General features: G+C 41.7%; 2 protein-coding genes across 3 annotated transcripts in view; one reads left to right on the forward strand and one right to left on the reverse strand.

The window, feature by feature from the left end:
- iqgap2 (IQ motif containing GTPase activating protein 2) overlaps positions 1–18,058 on the reverse strand; it is a 44,241-nt gene that overhangs the window by 3,992 nt on the left and 22,191 nt on the right. Inside the window, exons 16-34 of the mRNA XM_071899659.2 lie at positions 14,303–14,393; positions 14,012–14,179; positions 13,684–13,826; positions 12,868–13,038; positions 12,208–12,291; positions 11,893–11,964; positions 11,718–11,787; positions 11,280–11,488; positions 10,889–11,041; positions 10,549–10,712; positions 10,108–10,332; positions 9,315–9,455; positions 8,003–8,087; positions 7,370–7,602; positions 6,301–6,433; positions 4,236–4,338; positions 1,835–1,976; positions 388–475; positions 26–238 (exon numbers count right to left, since the gene is read on the reverse strand). Of these exons, the coding sequence (XP_071755760.2) occupies positions 26–238; positions 388–475; positions 1,835–1,976; positions 4,236–4,338; positions 6,301–6,433; positions 7,370–7,602; positions 8,003–8,087; positions 9,315–9,455; positions 10,108–10,332; positions 10,549–10,712; positions 10,889–11,041; positions 11,280–11,488; positions 11,718–11,787; positions 11,893–11,964; positions 12,208–12,291; positions 12,868–13,038; positions 13,684–13,826; positions 14,012–14,179; positions 14,303–14,393 (2,688 nt within the window). The remainder of the gene's footprint in view (positions 1–25; positions 239–387; positions 476–1,834; positions 1,977–4,235; positions 4,339–6,300; positions 6,434–7,369; positions 7,603–8,002; positions 8,088–9,314; positions 9,456–10,107; positions 10,333–10,548; positions 10,713–10,888; positions 11,042–11,279; positions 11,489–11,717; positions 11,788–11,892; positions 11,965–12,207; positions 12,292–12,867; positions 13,039–13,683; positions 13,827–14,011; positions 14,180–14,302; positions 14,394–18,058) is intronic.
- On the forward strand, positions 15,625–17,881 carry f2rl2 (coagulation factor II (thrombin) receptor-like 2). Of its 2 annotated transcripts, none has more exons than XM_071899662.2 (2): positions 15,625–15,881; positions 16,366–17,881. In XM_071899662.2, exons 1-2 carry the CDS (start codon positions 15,818–15,820, stop codon positions 17,430–17,432), a joined length of 1,131 nt encoding a protein of 376 aa, XP_071755763.2. In that variant the 5' UTR covers positions 15,625–15,817; the 3' UTR covers positions 17,433–17,881. The 2 variants fall into 2 exon arrangements, with proteins under 2 accessions (XP_071755763.2, XP_078141179.1); XM_078285053.1 differs by having other exon boundaries at positions 15,626–15,881; positions 16,489–17,881.

The following is an 18,058-nucleotide window of genomic DNA, read 5'->3' on the forward strand; positions in this document are numbered from 1 at the left end:
GTATGTATAAGAGATGCATATATACCTTTGATATGTCATTGATGAGGTCCTGGTACTTGTTACTTGCAGTGATGAGGCCAGCCTGCTCCAAGGTACGGAGGTTCCTGAGGATCTTCCTCTTCTTCTGCTCCAGTGGCAGCTGGCTGTCCTCCAGTACCGCCTGGCTGCTCTTCAGACCCTCTGGCGTCTGAGCATCCTGGACCGCACGGCGCTCTACGATCTTGGCATGCTCCGACTCCTTGAGGGAGAAAGTCAGACATATAAGCAAAATTGTTAGCACACTGCAGTGCAAACAAAAAACGAATTGCATATATCCTTTTGATGAAAGAAAATGTATGTTGGGTATATGGCATGTAAAAAAGTAAACACAGCTCATCATTATATCACCTGCAGGGCAGTGGCCGGGGTCTCCAGAGTCTCAGGTAGAGTCTCTCCAGGTTGGATCCGAACCACATCTACTATGAGCTTCTTAGTCCTGACATATACACACAGAAATGGATCGTTTGCTTGTTGTCATCAGATAGAGATCAGTGTTTTATATTCTAATGTGGATATTATATACTGTACCATGCCAAGTTCATACAACATTTCTAGTTACTAACTAGTGACACTGTTAACATGTAGCCTAACAATCTGTTAGTATGACTAAAATAGTCTTCCTTTATATCAACAGATCACTTAAAAACCTCCAGACATGTAACATGCCTGTTACTACCAAGTAGAAATCAGTTTTCTCAGTCAGGATGGAAGAAACATTCCGGACCTTCCGTCATAAACTGAAAACTCATCTCTATGCAGAAACACTTCATATCCCCCTCTCCTATACCTTCCTTTCTCGCCTAAATAACATCATCCTGTCTTGTATCTTCTTCCTCTACATGCACAGAAGATGCTTCTGTCTTGTAACTGTCTTTCCCTGAAAATGGGGTGGTCAACTTTTGTTGAATATGTAACTATGCTAAAGCCCCCGCCCCCCACCCCCCCCCCCCCCCCCCCCATCAGCATTTTGAGTTATGATGGGTTATGAAAAAATCCATCAAGTTTGATATTATGAAATCATTGGAAAGAATCAGATACCTTGGTACTGGTAACTATTGGCATGGCCTACGAACCCAAACAAAACAGTTCAGCCAGGACAGTGATCATATGAAACGGTGATGACAATTTACCATATGCTATGGGCTTTGACATACACATATTGTATCACTGAAGATAAATATGCGCCAGCAGCTGAGGACGAGGCCATCCTTCCAATACAGCCTACTTCACTAGGTCCTGTAAGGAACTGGTCCAAATGGATACATCTTTATAGCCAAGATAACCCTGACCACCAAACCACTTCCTGCTTGAGCAGGAAATGATAGAGGGGCAGGAAAGACAACAAAGACATGCCACTGAGAGATAGCCTCTAAGAAACATACTCTGTGTCCAAAAGGGTTAAGTACATACAGAATTGCGTCACACAGAATTTATATGTTGTTATTTCTGGCTTCTAAATATGCTCAACCCTCTATAAGCCTGCAGTTTGCAGGCCGACTACCAGCCATTCCAAAGTCTGTATTCAGTACTTCTGAATAAGTCTGATTCAGTGTGATGCATTTCATGGAATTATGTGTCACAACATTATAAGATAATGAAGGCATAGCCTGATGTCCTCTGTAATCACCATTTGTGGGTTAGTACATCATTCTTTTGACATCTGAATTTGGCTGAATGCTCCCAAAGGATTGCAACATCAAATCCTGTGTATTGGTAAACATTTATAAACTTAGGACTTGACAACAGTCTTTGCTTGAAGGATTTTTGTCTCAGTTGCACCCATCAATAAACTTACTTTGTCATGAGTGTCTTCATGTCCTTGTCATCCCCTTCCAGCAGCTCAAACTTGCTGGTTAGGGTGAGGGAGATCTCCGTCTTTCCTAGCTGGCTCAGGGCGCTGTCTTTGTTGGGGTCGTTAGGGTCAACAGCTCCTTCACCTGAGGTTAAGCAGCACAACATGAAAAGTGATAAAACAGCTATGGCCAACTTGTTATTAACTTAACAAGGTATATGGCAAATAAATTGATAAAAAAAAATATTGAAGCAGGAGTAGGGTAACGGTTAGTGATGTGGGGTTTTGAATGGAGGGTTGAAATCTAAGGGAGGAAAGCAAATGATGTGCTCCCTTCCCTCAACAACTAATGTCTAATGTCAACAGTAGATCACTGTGGGTCTACTGGACAGCCTAAAGGTGTGAACATATTTAACTGTATGAATGTGCAAAAGAGTATAGCTCAAAAAGTGCTCTTCAAACCTTTAGTGGATAACTAAAAGTTAAAATCATATATGCAGTTTTATTTTATTGCAGTTGCAGAAACAAATGGTTTACTGTAGGGCTGGGTTTAAAAAATCGATTTTCCGATTCAAATCGATCTTCATTTGAATGATCCGATATCGATTCATAAAATCCCGAGATCGATCTTTTAATATATGCCCAATATATGCCTGTAGAATCTGTAGAGTTGCACAACTTGCTAGCGCCGGCTGCCGGCTATTTAGCCATCTACTCACATCTGTCTGGCCGGCTGCTTTTATAACTGAATGTCACTAAATGTTCACACTACCAGAATTTGGTGGGGATAACAGAATTTTTGAATGAGAGTGACTGCGCATGTCTGGTAGCCTACATACTGGAGCAGACTGAAGTAAAATAACTAGACTCAGACTGTCTGTACGGGTATCAGGAGTCACTCCACTCCTCCGATCTCACGATGGCTGGAAATAATGTCTGTAACCATAGTAACGTTTACTTCAGACCAATATGGTGGCTACCATCGCCTGTATTTTCAGTTTATTTGACACCAGTAACACCAGTAACCAGAGGCGTCAGTTTATCCATAAGATCTTAATAAACCGCCATTGACAGCGGCGTCATATTCTCTTTTTCCATCGCAGGAACTTCATACTTTTAACAGCAACATTTGGGCTGAAGGCCGCAGAACTGGAACAACCGCAATGTTGAGGAAACAGACTGGATCGAAAAATTGAGAATATCTCACAACACTTACCTCCGTCTCTTTCAAATTAAGGATGATAATGTTACGTAACATAACGAGTGTTGAGCCTTAACGTCACGTAACAACCAGCTGTCCAGTCCCGTTCTGGTTCACACTACTCGGACTAACCGAATCCGCTCTCAAATTCAGTATCAGTACCTGAATTTTTCAGGTAGTGAGTTTGGTTATAGAATGCGGTTGTCACTCTCCTTAATAACTGAACTGTGCGTGAAATTGCAAGGGGAGTTGTGCGTTTTTTTAGATGTTTCAAAATAATAGCGATCTCTGCCGAGCTTCTGCGCAACGCGCAGCGAACGGTTGCCATGGTAACGACGGACTCAACTGAAGTGTTACAGCTGAAACTGCTGTATAACGCTAAATACAAGGCCTTAGTTGAGGAGATCATTTTAGGGGCTTCATTACCATGACCATGTAAAATCATTATTTAAACTGATTTATGTTTCCATCATTATTGGATCTCAGTTCTGTGAGTGCAGTAGTACTCAGGAGAGAGATCCAGTCTTGCTCTGAGAAGACTATAATATGCACTTTGGTATTATATTTATTACTATTTGTAATAATATTTTTGTTTTAGACTACTTATTTCTTCTGCACTGACTGAAGAAAGTACATTAAACATTCACAATTAAAAAACATAATCAGTTTATTTTTCAATTGAGCATTGATCCTGTAATAAAAATGTTTATGCTATTTTAAGTCATGCTTTCATAAACATATTTAAGGTTTGTTTATTAATTCGGTAAAAATGCATCACCGGAAAAATGTATCTTGCCATCGCAAACATCCCTTAGCCGGCTACTTTTCCCATCTGGCTGGCTACTCAAAAATTTGGGGAACCCCCTGCTTGCACTATATTGTGTTGACTGCTGTAGTGTGTTGGTCATGTTAAATAAAAAGTACATTAATGTAACTGCTTTGGGGTCAATTCTTAATGTAAACATTAATATTTTTAATAATGCACCAGGTTAGAGGGTTCCTTGTACAATTTACAGCATTAGTTCTCTGAGAATTTCTTTCATATCCAAGCAAAATTGATATTGTAACTGAAATATCCCTAACCGAATCGATATTGAATCGAATCGAATCGAATCGGGACCTTGTGAATCGGAATCGAATCGATTCAGGAAATCAGTGGCGATACCCAGCCCTAGTTTACTGTGAATGTGTGTGTGCGAGTACCGAGCAGCGCCTCTACATCGGGGGCGTCTCCCAGGTCCTGCAGCAGCTCATGCAGCAGGTCGTTGTGGTCAGGAGAGATGGCCTCCAGATGTTCCAACAGCAGCTAAACAAACACAGAATGACTGTGTGATCAATTTAAAAATAACTGATGTGGTTAGGTCATGTCTATGCTAAAAGCTTAAACATTCACTATGAACTTAAGTCAGGCATATTCTGACAGGTTGAATGAACCTTGATTATCCACAGAGCAACAACTGAACAGGATCCAGATTTATGGGTAAAAAGTGCTAAGCTTTCTCTTACAAGTTAAGCTAAAGCCATTCCTTTTCACTAAATGTCAACAAAAAACAGTTAGAGTTACATCATTATGCATGTAGCATATAGTATGTAGAAGCATCAAGTCTTTTTAATCAGCTACCTGGAATGAAGATGGAAAGGGAGGCAGGGCGATCAAATACACACACAGATAATATCAGAAAAGGACACCCCATGCTGCTTATATGCACATGCAAAACTCAGTCTCCTTTGCTTTGAAGTGATCCTACTTTGCTGTGAAACCATCCATTTTTCTTTCCCTTCCTCAAGAAAGGGATTTCCAAGAGCAAAGATACGTTACATAACTAGAATACATTTCCTGGAGAAAATGCGTGGGCTTGCTGTAGATTATCAGGTGCTAGGGTATTTCTAGGTGGTTGCTAGGGTGTACTAGGTGGTTGCTATGGTGTTTCTAGGTGGTTGCTAGGGTGTACTAAGTGGTTGCTATGGTGTTTCTAGACAGTTGCTAGGGTGTACTAGGTGGTTGCTAGGGTGTACTAAGTGGTTGCTAGGGTGTTTCTAGGTGGTTGCTAGGGTGTAGTATGTGGTTGCTAGGGTGTACAAGGTGGTTGCTAGGGTGCTTCTAGGTGGTTGCTAGGTTGTCGTGGTGGTTGCTAGGGTGTTTCTAGGTGGTTGCTAGGGTCTTTCAACTTGGTTGCTAGGGAGTTCTAGGTAGTTGCTAGGGTGTTTCTAAGTGGTTGCTAGGGTGTACTAGATGGTTGTTAGGGTGTACTAGGTGGTTGCTAGGGTGCTTCTAGGTGGTTGTTAGGGTGTTTCAAGGTGGTTGCTAGGGTGTAGAAGGTGGTTGCTAGGGTGTACTAGGTGGTTGCTTGGGTGTTTTTGGGTGGTTGCTAGAGCGTACTAGGTGGTTGCTTGGGTGTTTCTGGCTGGTTGCTAGGGTCTACTAGGTAGTTGCTAGGCTGTACTTAGTGGTTGCTAGGGTGTTTCTAGGTGGTTGCTAGGGCACTTCTAGGTGGTTGCTAGGATGCCGTGGTGGTTGCTAGGGTGTTTCTAGGTGGTTCCTAGGGTGTTTCTAGGTGGTTGCTACGGTGTACCAGGTGGTTGCTAGGGCGCTTCTAGGTGGTTGCTAGAGTGTTATAAATTGGTTGCTAGGGTGTTTCTAGGTGGTTGTTAGGGTGTTTGTAGGTGGTTGCTAGGGTGCATTAGGTGGTTGCTAGGGCGCTTCTAGGTGGTTGCTAGAGTGTTATAAGTTGGTTGCTAGGGTGTTTCTAGGTGGTTGTTAGGGTGTTTGTAGGTTGTTGCTAGGGTGTTTTGGGTGGTTGCTAGGGTGTACTAGGTGGTTGCTAGGGCGCTTCTAGGTGGTTGCTAGGGTGTCTGGAAATGGGAGAAAAGTGGATGAGGGGAAGATAAAGTAAATAAAAGAAGTGGCTGCAGAGTAAACGGTCACAAGGAGAGGGTGGGAAAGAGATGAGAGATGAAGACGGGACAGAATATAGAAGAAAGTAGAAAAATAGAGAGGGGAGAGAAGGAAATAATGCAGTAACAGTAGTATAGTTACAAACAGGCCATGGACTAGAGAGACTGATAGCACGGAAAGACCATAGAACTATGCATGTATCATAAATCTATGAATGTACACATATTATGGAAGCAACTGCATGTTTCTTTAAACTGGTGTTATTTTAATGATAACTATTAATATGTCCTGCATTTTTGGGAAGAAAAAGTTGATCTGATCCAATCTGGTGTATAGAAGACCAGATTAGAGACGTGTCTTGTTTGGGTTTACCGAGTGGGTATTGATGATCTCCTCTATTGAGATGTAAATTATGGGCTTGCTCAGGGTCACCATGTCTGAGTATTCATCAACGTTAAATTTCTCCTCAGGTTCCGGGACATCACATGCCGTCTGGAAAAACACCCTGGAGGAAAAGAACGTTAGGACATTAGCGGTTATCAGTCTCCAAGGCTTGTCCTGTGCTAGCCAGATCACAAGGAATTATAAAGTTGTTTTATCAACCTTAGTCAAAAAGCAAAACATTCTGTAATGTACCTGTTACTTTATTGTAGTCCTTCAACTAGGGTGACCAGTTTACAGAAACTGGGCTAAAAACTATATTGATTTCCAGTAATGATGAGTCATTAGCTGCTTAGGCACTGTGGGAGAGACAATTCTCGGAATGCAACTTCTCCCCAAAAACAAAGGATACTCACGCATACACACACACCCTCACCCTCTCTCATTTGTACAAGGCTGACGAGTTCAGGAGATTTGAGTGAAGACACATCTCCTAGTTGCTGACACTGCACTCCAACAAAACAGCATCTTCCTCTCCCAGGCTTACCTCTACTTCCACCATGTCAGCTCACCCTGTTCCTGACCTCACTGGGGAAACAGGTTTATCAGCAGCTCACTTTATTTATCTCATCCTCTTGGCTTTTTTATTGGATGGAAAATTTATTTTTGCGTGCAAACCATCCTCAAGAGCGGCGTTGCTGAGTGAAGTTTATAACATCAGGAGACAATGGCTCATGTAGGCTACACCAAGTAAAAAGCTTTCACTTTTTTCCCCCGAAACAAAGAAAATAGCACAAAAGTCCAAGAATTGTCCCCCCCGCCATCTTTTTTTCCTTGTACCATGTTCATTGTATTGAACATGTACTCCAAGAGCCACTGCTTCATACTGTAAATAGTTAAGATGTTGTCATGTGGAAGACTTACCTGTGTTCAAACTTGAGTATTGCCCTGAGCTGAAAACCATTTTGACAAATCAAATAAGTTTTTATCAGCTAACTTACAATTGCAGAGCGGATTTTCTCTATAGCTGTATTCATTTAAAATGAATTCACTTTCTCACCTAAACTTCTCATAAGTCTGTGATATGTAGTTGTTCATTGGTGTCATATGTGCGTTCTCGCCCTCAAACAGCTTATTGGCGGCAGCATGCTGGAGCATCTTGGCCACAGATCCCAGATTACGACGCTGGTCTGAGTGCAGCTGACCCCCGGCCGACACGTCGATGATGTCAAAGCCATCAGGCGCCACGATGGCTGGGTTCATGTAGCGGTAGTATAGCAGGTTTCCTACAATCTGGCACAAGAGGCAGCAAATGCATAGTTAAAACCTTTTGTAAAATGAACTTATACACAGGCAATCACCTCAGCATGGTCTACTTCAATAAAACATGCAGAGAGGACTGTGTGTGCAGAATCTGAACACACTGAGGAAAGCACAGTATCGTGTGTGTAGTGCCAAATTAGGTTTCAAACTGTGGTTCTTAGTACACACATTTCCCCTACTATCAGCTAGTTATTCTCTAATGTGTCCAACAGAGAAACTAAGGTACAAATTGCCTAATGAGCAATATGTCTATCTTAAACTAACTGATAATTAAGCCTACAGTACATCGATTGAGGAAGGAAGAGGTATTATACTACATGTATGCAAATAAAAGGAAATATATATGAAGATATACATGAAGGCCCTCTACCTTCAGCAGTTCATCCTCTGAGGCATCTGGAAACTTTTCATGGAGGCTGTTCTTCAGAACTTTTGCTATGTATCTCATGCCATAACTACATGCAAAACAAAACAACATGGATGGGACATCAAACACAAAACAACATGCATTCACATATGCAAAGAATGGCATAGCAAACTCAAGATATGGAGAACAAAATTAAAATCCATAATGACAACTCATTCACTCCTGGTCAGGGCTTTGATGCAGAATGCCGTCCTTTCCTTTGTGTGGATTTAACTGAATGCATTAAGCTTTAGTGGATTTAAATGTCTCTCTACATTTTAGTGTAATTCCATTTCTGTGTTAACAAGTATAGAATACATGAATGCCAAAAACTATCTTCACATTTTAGGAGTGCAGTTTTTCCTCATGAGCATAATCCAACATCAGCACCATCTAGTGGGATTTACTGTCTCTAGCAACTGTAAGCAACTGGCATGCAGCTGCAGACTTGTGCACTGAAAAACCTACGATGTCCGAGCCCGTGGTCAGACCCACCTAGCATTTTAGCCACACCCTTCTCATTATAATGTTGGAACAATGAAATAGGAAACAGAGGGACAGGAAAATACTAAATATGATAATCGGAAAATAGGAAAATAGATTAAAGCATAAATATGTGCCATAGTTGAATAAAACAGCCTAAACAGAATCATTAATAGTTAAATATTTCAATGCAAAGGGAAAAAAAAAGAAAATATTAAAAATGATGAATTAAAATGAATACGCCAATCAATGGATGAAAGCTGTGATTTGTGAGCAAAATAAAACAGAAATAAATTAAGTACAGAGAAAAAAACATATATATAATTTTTGTATCCATTTAATAAATTTTTCCATGCGAATATACATTTATTTATTTATTTAAATATCTATATTTGATGCTGGATTATCCTATTTAAGATGCTGGCACACAAAAGGTGCTATAGAAATCAAATTAAATTGTATTGCACTGCATAAATGTTTCTCAGATTGACTCCCATCAAATTTTGGATAACCTCTTAAGAACACGACACTATTCAGCCTAATATTATAAAACACTTAGCTGCTAGTTAGGTACTGTGACCTCTAACCACGTTAGCAAAGACTATCAGAGGAACACCTTTATTTATTCTTCCTAATAACTGATCTAAAAAAAATAAATAAAAAATAAAAAACAAACTGGACAACACATACAGTATGAACAACATCGTGCTCACCAATCTGCTCTAGCATGAGACGAGCAAAGAGGAAGCAAAGGATGTGTGGACTTTGACATCGAACAGGTTCCCAAACTTACGGGATATTATCCAGCGAAGACACAATGGAACTGAGAACTTTATCTGTCGCAGACCGCAGAGCCAGACTGGATGCCTCCAGCCTGCTGCGTACTTCCTCATGTGACATGGCCTGCTCAGGAGTCACTTCATAGGGCAGCTTGCTGAGGGACGACAAAACCAAGGGCACAACGTGAACTGACATTTGTGCAAACGGTAGGGATTTAGGTATATGCACTTTCGTCCAGAGTAACAGCACTCGTCGCAGTATTAGTGACCATCACCTTAATTGATAGAAGAACATTTGGTAAGACTTTAGATTAGGGAACTTTTGGGAACTAACTGGACTTTTAGTCTGCTTTGCTCAGTACGGGGCTTATAAGGTGCTAGTATCACATATCATTGAGAGAAATTATTAAACTATTTAGGGAAAACCCATAGTTAATAGTTAATATGTGTTCCCTAACCTGAAGTGTTACCGAATATTTGTATATACTTAAAGTTAGAAAATACTGCAAAATAAAAACAAACACTGACAATCAGCTTTAAGCTTAATTGACTTGCACTGCTGGTTCCCTCAGGAGAAAATAAATACTATATAACTATAACATGACAATACAAATATACCTATGAAAATAGCACATTGAGGTCAGAAGTCCACTCAACAGTTCATTGACCACTAAGCACATTATAAAAATATAGAATCAGAAAGGATAACCAATACTGCTGGCTCAAAGCCCTTGATGCCAATAACAGAATAAGTCAAAAACTGAATGTAGCACATATTTTCCTTCCCCCACCCCAATTTCCCCCTACCTGGCCTCCCCAGTAGCCGTCTCCAACTGGTTGACCCAGGCCTTGTACACATCCACAGGGTTGGTGTTGATGCCTAGGCTCTTGTCCGCGATGATGTCTTTGACCACGGGTGCCAGCAGCTGCCTGAGTGTGTTGTGGCCCCGCGCGCCTCTGTTGAAGCTCACCACCATCTTGATGACTGTCGGGTTCCCCGTCACGATGTCCTGGATCTGGTCCACCTTGGACCTGAGACATAGAATTTAGTGTTCATGTGTTTTAGGGAAACTCACACTGTTGATGGCACGACATTCTCTCTATGGATGTCATGGCCACTTCAATGCATTACATTAAATAAATACTATATGCATTATATCAATGCAATAGTTACAGAGTGTAGACTAGGTACAGTGGATTTATTTAATCAGATTCAGACACAGTACTAATCAGAGTGCCAGCCCTCACTTGATTTCCTCCTCCAGGGCCGTCTTGAAGAGCTTCAGCAGCAGGTACTCCTCTCTCTGGTTAGAGGCGTAGTTGTACAAGGTGAAGATCACAGTGTCCATAAACTTAGTGGACTTGTTTTGGGGCATCTGGAAGATCAGCTTGGCTAGGTAGGAAGGATTGGTCTGAGGGGTAGGGAGGAGAGAGGAGTTGGCGTAAGGTGTGTGTCTCCACATGCATGTCAAATTAAACCATTCGAGTTGAATTGTAAGGACAGTTACAGACACTCAGAACTAGGAGCTGCTTAGTACAACCACACTTTTGTAGTATGTGTGAGTGTGTATATGCATTTCTGTCTCACCTGTAGCAGGTAAAAGAGGTGTTGGTAGGCCTCCAGTTTCCTTCTTTTGCCTTTATTTAGGCCCTTGATACCCAGTCTGTCCCCTGCAGCCAGCTCCTCTTTACTCATCTTACTTTTCTTGTTCTTCATTTTCTTACTATGGGACACAACATCCTTTTCACAGAAACAAACACCACGAGAGTAAATGAAGCAGCCAGACTGGACTGGATACAGGTGCAAAACAGGAATATATTACAGGGATTGTATCAGAGCACAATGTTGGGAACAGCTTTCACTGATTTTGCTGCACATGAAACTTGTGATATTAGCTAGCTATGAATGATGTCAAAGCAAAATAAAATAATTGCTTGCATTTCCCATCCTTGTACTTATAACAGCAAGGGTTCCCAACCTGCAGGGTGATCCTGTTCTTCACCAGCAGGCCGATCTTGATGTCCATCAGGTTCAGGTCTTTCTCCATCTGCTGATTGGAGCGAATCTTTGTGACCACCTCTTCCCTCAGTCGTGTCACATCCTGCTCCTCCTGCAGATCCAGGGTGCTCTGCTCCAGCAAGTGGACAAACTTACGCACCACCGACAGAGGAGGGTCCTGGGCCCCAGCTGAGAGGCGACGCACATGCAAGCCCGCAAAAACACTGGTCAGTAGTCTTTCATATACAACTTGTAATAAACCTATGATACAGAATGAAGCTGCCCACAGGTCTACTGCTCTTTTTGTATTTTCTCCACCAATGATTTGAGTTTAGTATTTGGTGCATGTAATGTTTGTCTGTGTGTGTGTGTGTGTGTGTGTGTGTGTGTGTGTGTGTGTGTGTGTGTGTTGACTCACTGAGTGTTCTGTAGTCATGTCTGGCTTTGTTGGCCTTCAGGAAAGCCTGGATCTTCACTATGTCTTTCTCCTGAACACACAGACAACGATGAGTGAATAACATGAATAAACCTTTATATAAAGGTTAAAACAAAAAGACTCCCCTGGGCGACGCTGACGGAAACGTGTTACTCACATGATCTTTGAAGTACTGCAATCTCTGATTGTATTTACTTCTCGCTTTCCACATTTTCACTAAGGACTGGATCTGAAAATGGAAGTGCTTATATTAACAACTTGATACAGTAGCTCTGTTAATATCGAGTTTGGTACATACTGTACAATGTTTGGTACAGTGTTTATTCCACGACTCCCAGCTAATATGGTTATTTTGGTCTGCGGTTGATCATTTCTAATGAATGGAGTGCATAGCTTTACACTTGTCCAGACACTCACTAATTATACTTTTCATATATTTGCAAGAAATGCAATCCAAGATACAATTCATCACCTTGACAACAGAAGCAACATTGTCTTGCAGCAAATTCATTCTGTCTTTGTACACCTTCCTCTGTTTATACCCTTTCCAGCAAGCCTGCAGCAAAAAGGAAAAATATGATACAAAATATAAAACATCATATAAAATATGATCAAAAATCTGTGTGAAAACTTTTGCTCTAAGCTGGGTGTTTCACATCAGTAGTAACATAGCTTGGATGGCCTCCACACGTTAAACAGTTCAGTTGACAGTACATAATAATTCTTCAGAAATGAGGTGTGTCTCTGGTCTAAATAAATATATCAGAGTTTTAAAAGGTTATTTTCTGTCTGAAAAAAAAAGGAATCATCTAACAATAACGCACATTCTGAGTATATGCTTTTGCTCTGGCCTATACATTTGTAACTGTAAACAGCAAACATTTGTAAATCTATCAAAAGGTCAACATAGCAAGAATTCTTGCCAGCCAATAGGAAATCTGCATTAGCATAATGAGGACATTGTATCTTTAATCTTCAATATTTGTTTTTGCTGTATTGCTATCTGTATGCTATTCTTTACTGCAGCAATGGCCCAAATTCCCTTCAGGGATCAATAAAGTTAATCTGATCTTATTTCTTATGTGCCGACCAGTATTCACAGCTCATAGTTTGCAGCGGTGCCATACAGTACCTGCAGTTTGACCACATGTGGTTCTTGTTGCTGTAAATACTCCATTCTCTGGGCGTGCACCTTCCTGACCAGGTAACCTCTGATCCGAGCCTGCAGCTGGATCACCAGGGACTCGTTGGCCAACCATAACTGTTCCCTGTTATACTCCGCAGTCACTCCGCTGACAACATTCTGAAGGAACAAAGCATGTTTGAGTTTCTTTAGGTCGAAACAATGTTATTGAGGTCTGTGATACAAGGAGGCGGCCACACTGATCCATCAGAAAATGGACAGAATATTTAACAGATAGATTTCTGTCCTTTGGGTTGTTTTGGAATGTCAATGTGTTGGGCGCGGGAAAAGTACAGTAAGGAGAAAACATGTCAGGAAGGTTTTGCTTATAGCAGTGCTACAGACTATACAGTATAAATTCAACAAAAACGGACCTGGAAAACCTACAATCATTCCAACGTTGTACCAAGTTTTCTTTGTTTTATCTTTCTTTTTGTAATCCTTTAGATGAATCGTACAACAACAGGATTATGTACACTGCATTGTCTCAGTGTTCGCTTCCATTTTTGCCAAAACAAACCTCTAATTGGCTGAAAATAATGTGCATGGACAGACACAATGTATCAGTGTGGCCGCCCCTTAATGCATTAAATTATTATTAGATTATAAAAATCATCAAATGAATAGTCACTGAATCCATTAATATACTATCAATAAAATCAATGACATCATGGTTGGTGTTAGTATGGTAACTTATTACTACACTACACTGTGGAGCGTGTAAACTGAATATTTTCAGACACATATAGTGGGGGGGGGGGGTACCTGGATTTCCTCTTTACTGAGCTGGCCACCATGGTGTTCAAATCCCTCTGGCTCCTCCCAGGTGCCCTCTCCATTCTCAAGGTTGTAGTAGTAGTCATACCTGTCCTTGATACGATGTCTCACCCACATACTCTCACTGCTGCCTGGGAGAGAGCAGAAAGTGCCCCTTTAAATCATTGTTTGTTCAGCCACTGTGTGAGGGGAGGCTGTCGTGTCATGGATTCACAATGAACGCTACATCAGAATATCAGGTGACTTCTTTTCTAAATAGGCATCAGTCTCTCACAAATACAGCTTACTGCATGGTGACACGTGTAAATCAAGTTACCTGTAGTAGCATTATTTGTCTGTCTCTGGGCCAGTTCAGTCTGGTAGGTGTCAGCACATTCAGAGAGCACGGCTTTCAGCCCTGCAGTGGGAGCCTGCAGGGCCTGCAATGTATTCTGGGAGTCCCCCTCGGCCACCACCCTGTTGATATCTGCTACTGCTCCAGCCACTGGCGCAGTACAGAAGAGTTGAACCAATGAATCAGTTATGAAAACTGCACAATAACAGTACAGCAACAAAAAGAGTGTCATAGGGAGAATTAACTAGACATGCAGTTTAACTCTGTGCATACATATGCGAGCCTCCTCTTCATCCTGGTTAGCCGTATGTATGGCCTCTTGGATTTGGTCCAACCACAGTACAGCAGACTCATCCCCAGAACTCTGCAATCAGACAAAAACACACGGTCACTTCTTTTCTTTGCAGAATGTCAATATCAAACAATACCACAGGCATACAAGGCATTATTCACGCATAGTCACACAATACTAACTTGATATCAGCTTGTGAAACTTTTGAGTGCAGTTTTAGTCTTAACATTCAATGTTAAAGGTTAGAAAACTCTTTCAGTTACAGTATCCAAATTCATCAAGTTAGGATTGTACAGATTTTTGTATATGCAGCAAAGGCCAGGTAGAGTGTTTTGTTCTACATACAGTAGTATCACTTCATAGTAACACTGACTGCCAAGACTACATAAGCTGGTGCTAACAGAGCAACAGTAAATACAGCAGGCAGTTCCATTTCCTCTGTGTCCAGACGTAAGACCTGGGGAAAAAGCAATGTCAAAGACTGACTGTTAGGACACAAAGACATCCTCAAACCAAATTTTTGGTTTGAGAATGTGTCCAAAGTGCTTTACAAAAAAATTAAAGTATAGAATAAAAATACAAAGATAGTAGTATTGATAAAAACACAACTGATAAAAAACACAAGTACTTAAAACATAAAAAAAAGAACACAACACAATCTCACAACAACCACAAGGAATGGCTATTTACCACAAGAAATGTTTATTTAGCCGGATGAGTGTTCTTGTTCTCAGGCTAATTTTAGAGGTCAGGGCTGGGCTGTGTTCCTGCCCACAGGAAGGACGTCACTACAAAAATATACTGAACAGACTAAAAGCAGCTTCTTAGCTTGAATCTATTTCTAGCCATTTCATAATATAGTATCCTAAGGATTGCGTACAGTTTAATACAAAGCAAATACAGAAGGCTACAATGTTAAAAATGAATATTACAGTAACAATCCCTACATTCCATAACCAGGCTGACAAACACTATTGCTAACAAACATAAACAAACTACCATATAACAAAACAAGGCACAATGAGAGATTACACATAATCATTTTAGCAACAAAAGACAGCATTTAAAGACAGACACCCACACCTAGTCAACAATAAAATTACTTATATTGTAATACTAATTGATGTAAATAGTTGACAGAGGACAGCTGTCTGTAAACCATTAGGAGCAGTCTCCTCCCACTCCAGTGAGTCAGTGGACAGTAACTGGCGCAGACAGGAGGAATTCAGTTTTCAAGCTTAGACAGGAAACACGCTCCCAGCGCTGTACGCACATACAAGCACTCGTATATTTAGTAACGGGAAACACAGCTTGAGCACATCGCTGAGAGCACACGCTGTTATCAGAGTTTTACTGTTACGGAGCAGAAATGCAAACCAGCAAACTTCATCAATGGAAAAATCCTAAAGTTACTGAAGTAACTTAAAAGACGAACCACAGAAGAGTGTGAAGTCAAGAGAGCTGTAACAATATTGGGATAGTGACTGGAAAGTGATATGGCCAACCTTCTGCCTGGACTACTGGCCTGTCTGATGGCACTGCAGACCCTTCAGGACGGTGGTAAGTCAATTAAAATACTACATCACACTTTACTGAAAGGGTTATTGCATTTTTCAGTCTGGGGCCCAAATGAGATATTTTGTATTTTCTTAAAAACATCTTGCTACTTATGCAATTTGGGTACACACCAGTAATAGGTTCAGGACCCATTTTGGACCCAACTTACAGCTGCAAAAACCAGGTTTAACTGGATTTTAGCACGATCTAAAAACAAGACAGAATCCCCCAATTACAGATTCATGTCAGTGTTTGAGTATGTATGAGACTCTTTGTCATGACAGGCAAGTCTGTTTACATTTCAAAAACACAAGAACGACTGTCAGAAAGTAGGACAGAACAATAGACAGAATGATTGAAAACCACGCTTGGAGTCTTTTTTAAATGCTTTTGAAATGTGTAATTAGAAATTTACATTCAGGAAAAAGTAATGTTTCTTTTGACAATAATTTTTTATACCAAATTTTTCTGATCTACCCACAAACAGGAAAGATAAAAAAAAAAATCAAAACAAATATTACATCTGTTTTGATACCAAAAACATTCAGTGGGAAGAAGTACAGATCTAACCACACAAACCAGCTGCCGGTCCTGCTACATTTCAATACAGATCCCCCCCGGCTACACGTGAGCCCACAGGATCCAGCGACAGCCTACACCACAGGAGTCCTCAGCACCTGGGTCATTCCCTCATCCTACACCCTGGCCATGGTGGTGGGCATCCCGTCCAACGCCTACATCCTGGCCTTCCTGAGACTCAGAGCCAGGTCCTTGTCCACAGCAGTGCTTTACCTGAGCCTGGCCTTATCGGACCTGCTGCTCCTGCTCTCCCTGGCGCTGCGTGTCCACTACCACCTCAACGGAAACAACTGGATATTCGGGGAAATCGCCTGCCGAATCGTCACCGCCTTTTTCTACGGCAACGTCTACTGCTCAGCTCTCACTATCGCGTGCATCAGTCTGAAGCGTTACCTGGCCGTGGTCAGGCCCTTCCTGTACAGGAGGCTGCCCAAGACTACACTGGCAGTGGGAACATGCCTGGGTGTGTGGGTCCTGTTTGGGGCCGCTGTAGTGCCTGAGCTCCTGGTCAGGCAGAGCTACGAGGTGCCGCAGCTGGGAGTCACCACCTGCCATGATGTACTTCCCCTAGAAGAAAACTCCCACGCCCCGCTGGTGCCATACAGGCTGATGCTGGTTTGTCTGGGCTTTATAGTGCCCTTCCTGATTTGTATCTGTTCTCATGCAGCGGTGGTGTACCACCTGGGGCGATCTGGTTGCAACTGGGCACCTTTTGTCAGGGTCAGCACTCTGGTCTTCCTCATCTTCACGGTATGTTTCTCCCCCAGTGGCATCCTGCACATCGCCCACTACATCCGTCTGTTTTCCAGTGGGGACGACAGACTGTACGGATACTACAGACTGGCAGTGTGTCTCTGCTGCTTCCACAGCTGTCTGGATCCCTTCCTGTGCATGCTCATGTCAAAGACTGTCGCCTCGAAACTGCAATTCATCTCCCTCCGCGGGACACCTCAGAGGCCAGCTGTTGTGACGTGAGACTGGATGTGTGTGCGTTTGTGCACATAATACTGTAAATACCTCCTCATTGAACCCATTGTTGGAACACAGCAAGGAAGCACAGGCCCAGGAACAAAGTTGTGAAAGTTGAAACAGAACATTGTTCCATTAACAGATGGATACCAAACCTTTCTCAACTCAATGTAGCAGACTATTTGTTCCTGAATAACAGTCTCTGTGGTAGTCAGTTTTCACGTCTTTGTGCAGTATCAGGAAAGAAATAACCAGACTGTGTGCAACAAGCCTGTCATGGCAGAACTATCAAATCTCAGACTGGGCGATTGTTAGTGGTGTGACACACTGGTGGAGTATGGTGACCACGATAATCTACCATCTACAATTTTGCCTTGTTTGATGTCAGAATTAAATACAAAAAACTCAATAAAAATCAAAATATTTACAGGAACAATTACTCTCTTCAGCTGAGTTTTTTCATCAGCGTGCTTGACCTTTTGCCAACATCAAATTGATTTTGGTAGACTGAAGTTCAGAACAGTTTATACTACAGGCTACTAATGTTCCATCATTCCAGACCGACGTGTTTCAACATCATTCCATTAATCACCCCGTCTTTTCTCCCTGAATGAACCCCCAATCATGAGAGA

The sequence above is a fragment of the Centroberyx gerrardi genome, chromosome 8 (genome assembly GCF_048128805.1).
Source record: "Centroberyx gerrardi isolate f3 chromosome 8, fCenGer3.hap1.cur.20231027, whole genome shotgun sequence".
Classification (NCBI taxonomy): domain Eukaryota; kingdom Metazoa; phylum Chordata; class Actinopteri; order Beryciformes; family Berycidae; genus Centroberyx; species Centroberyx gerrardi.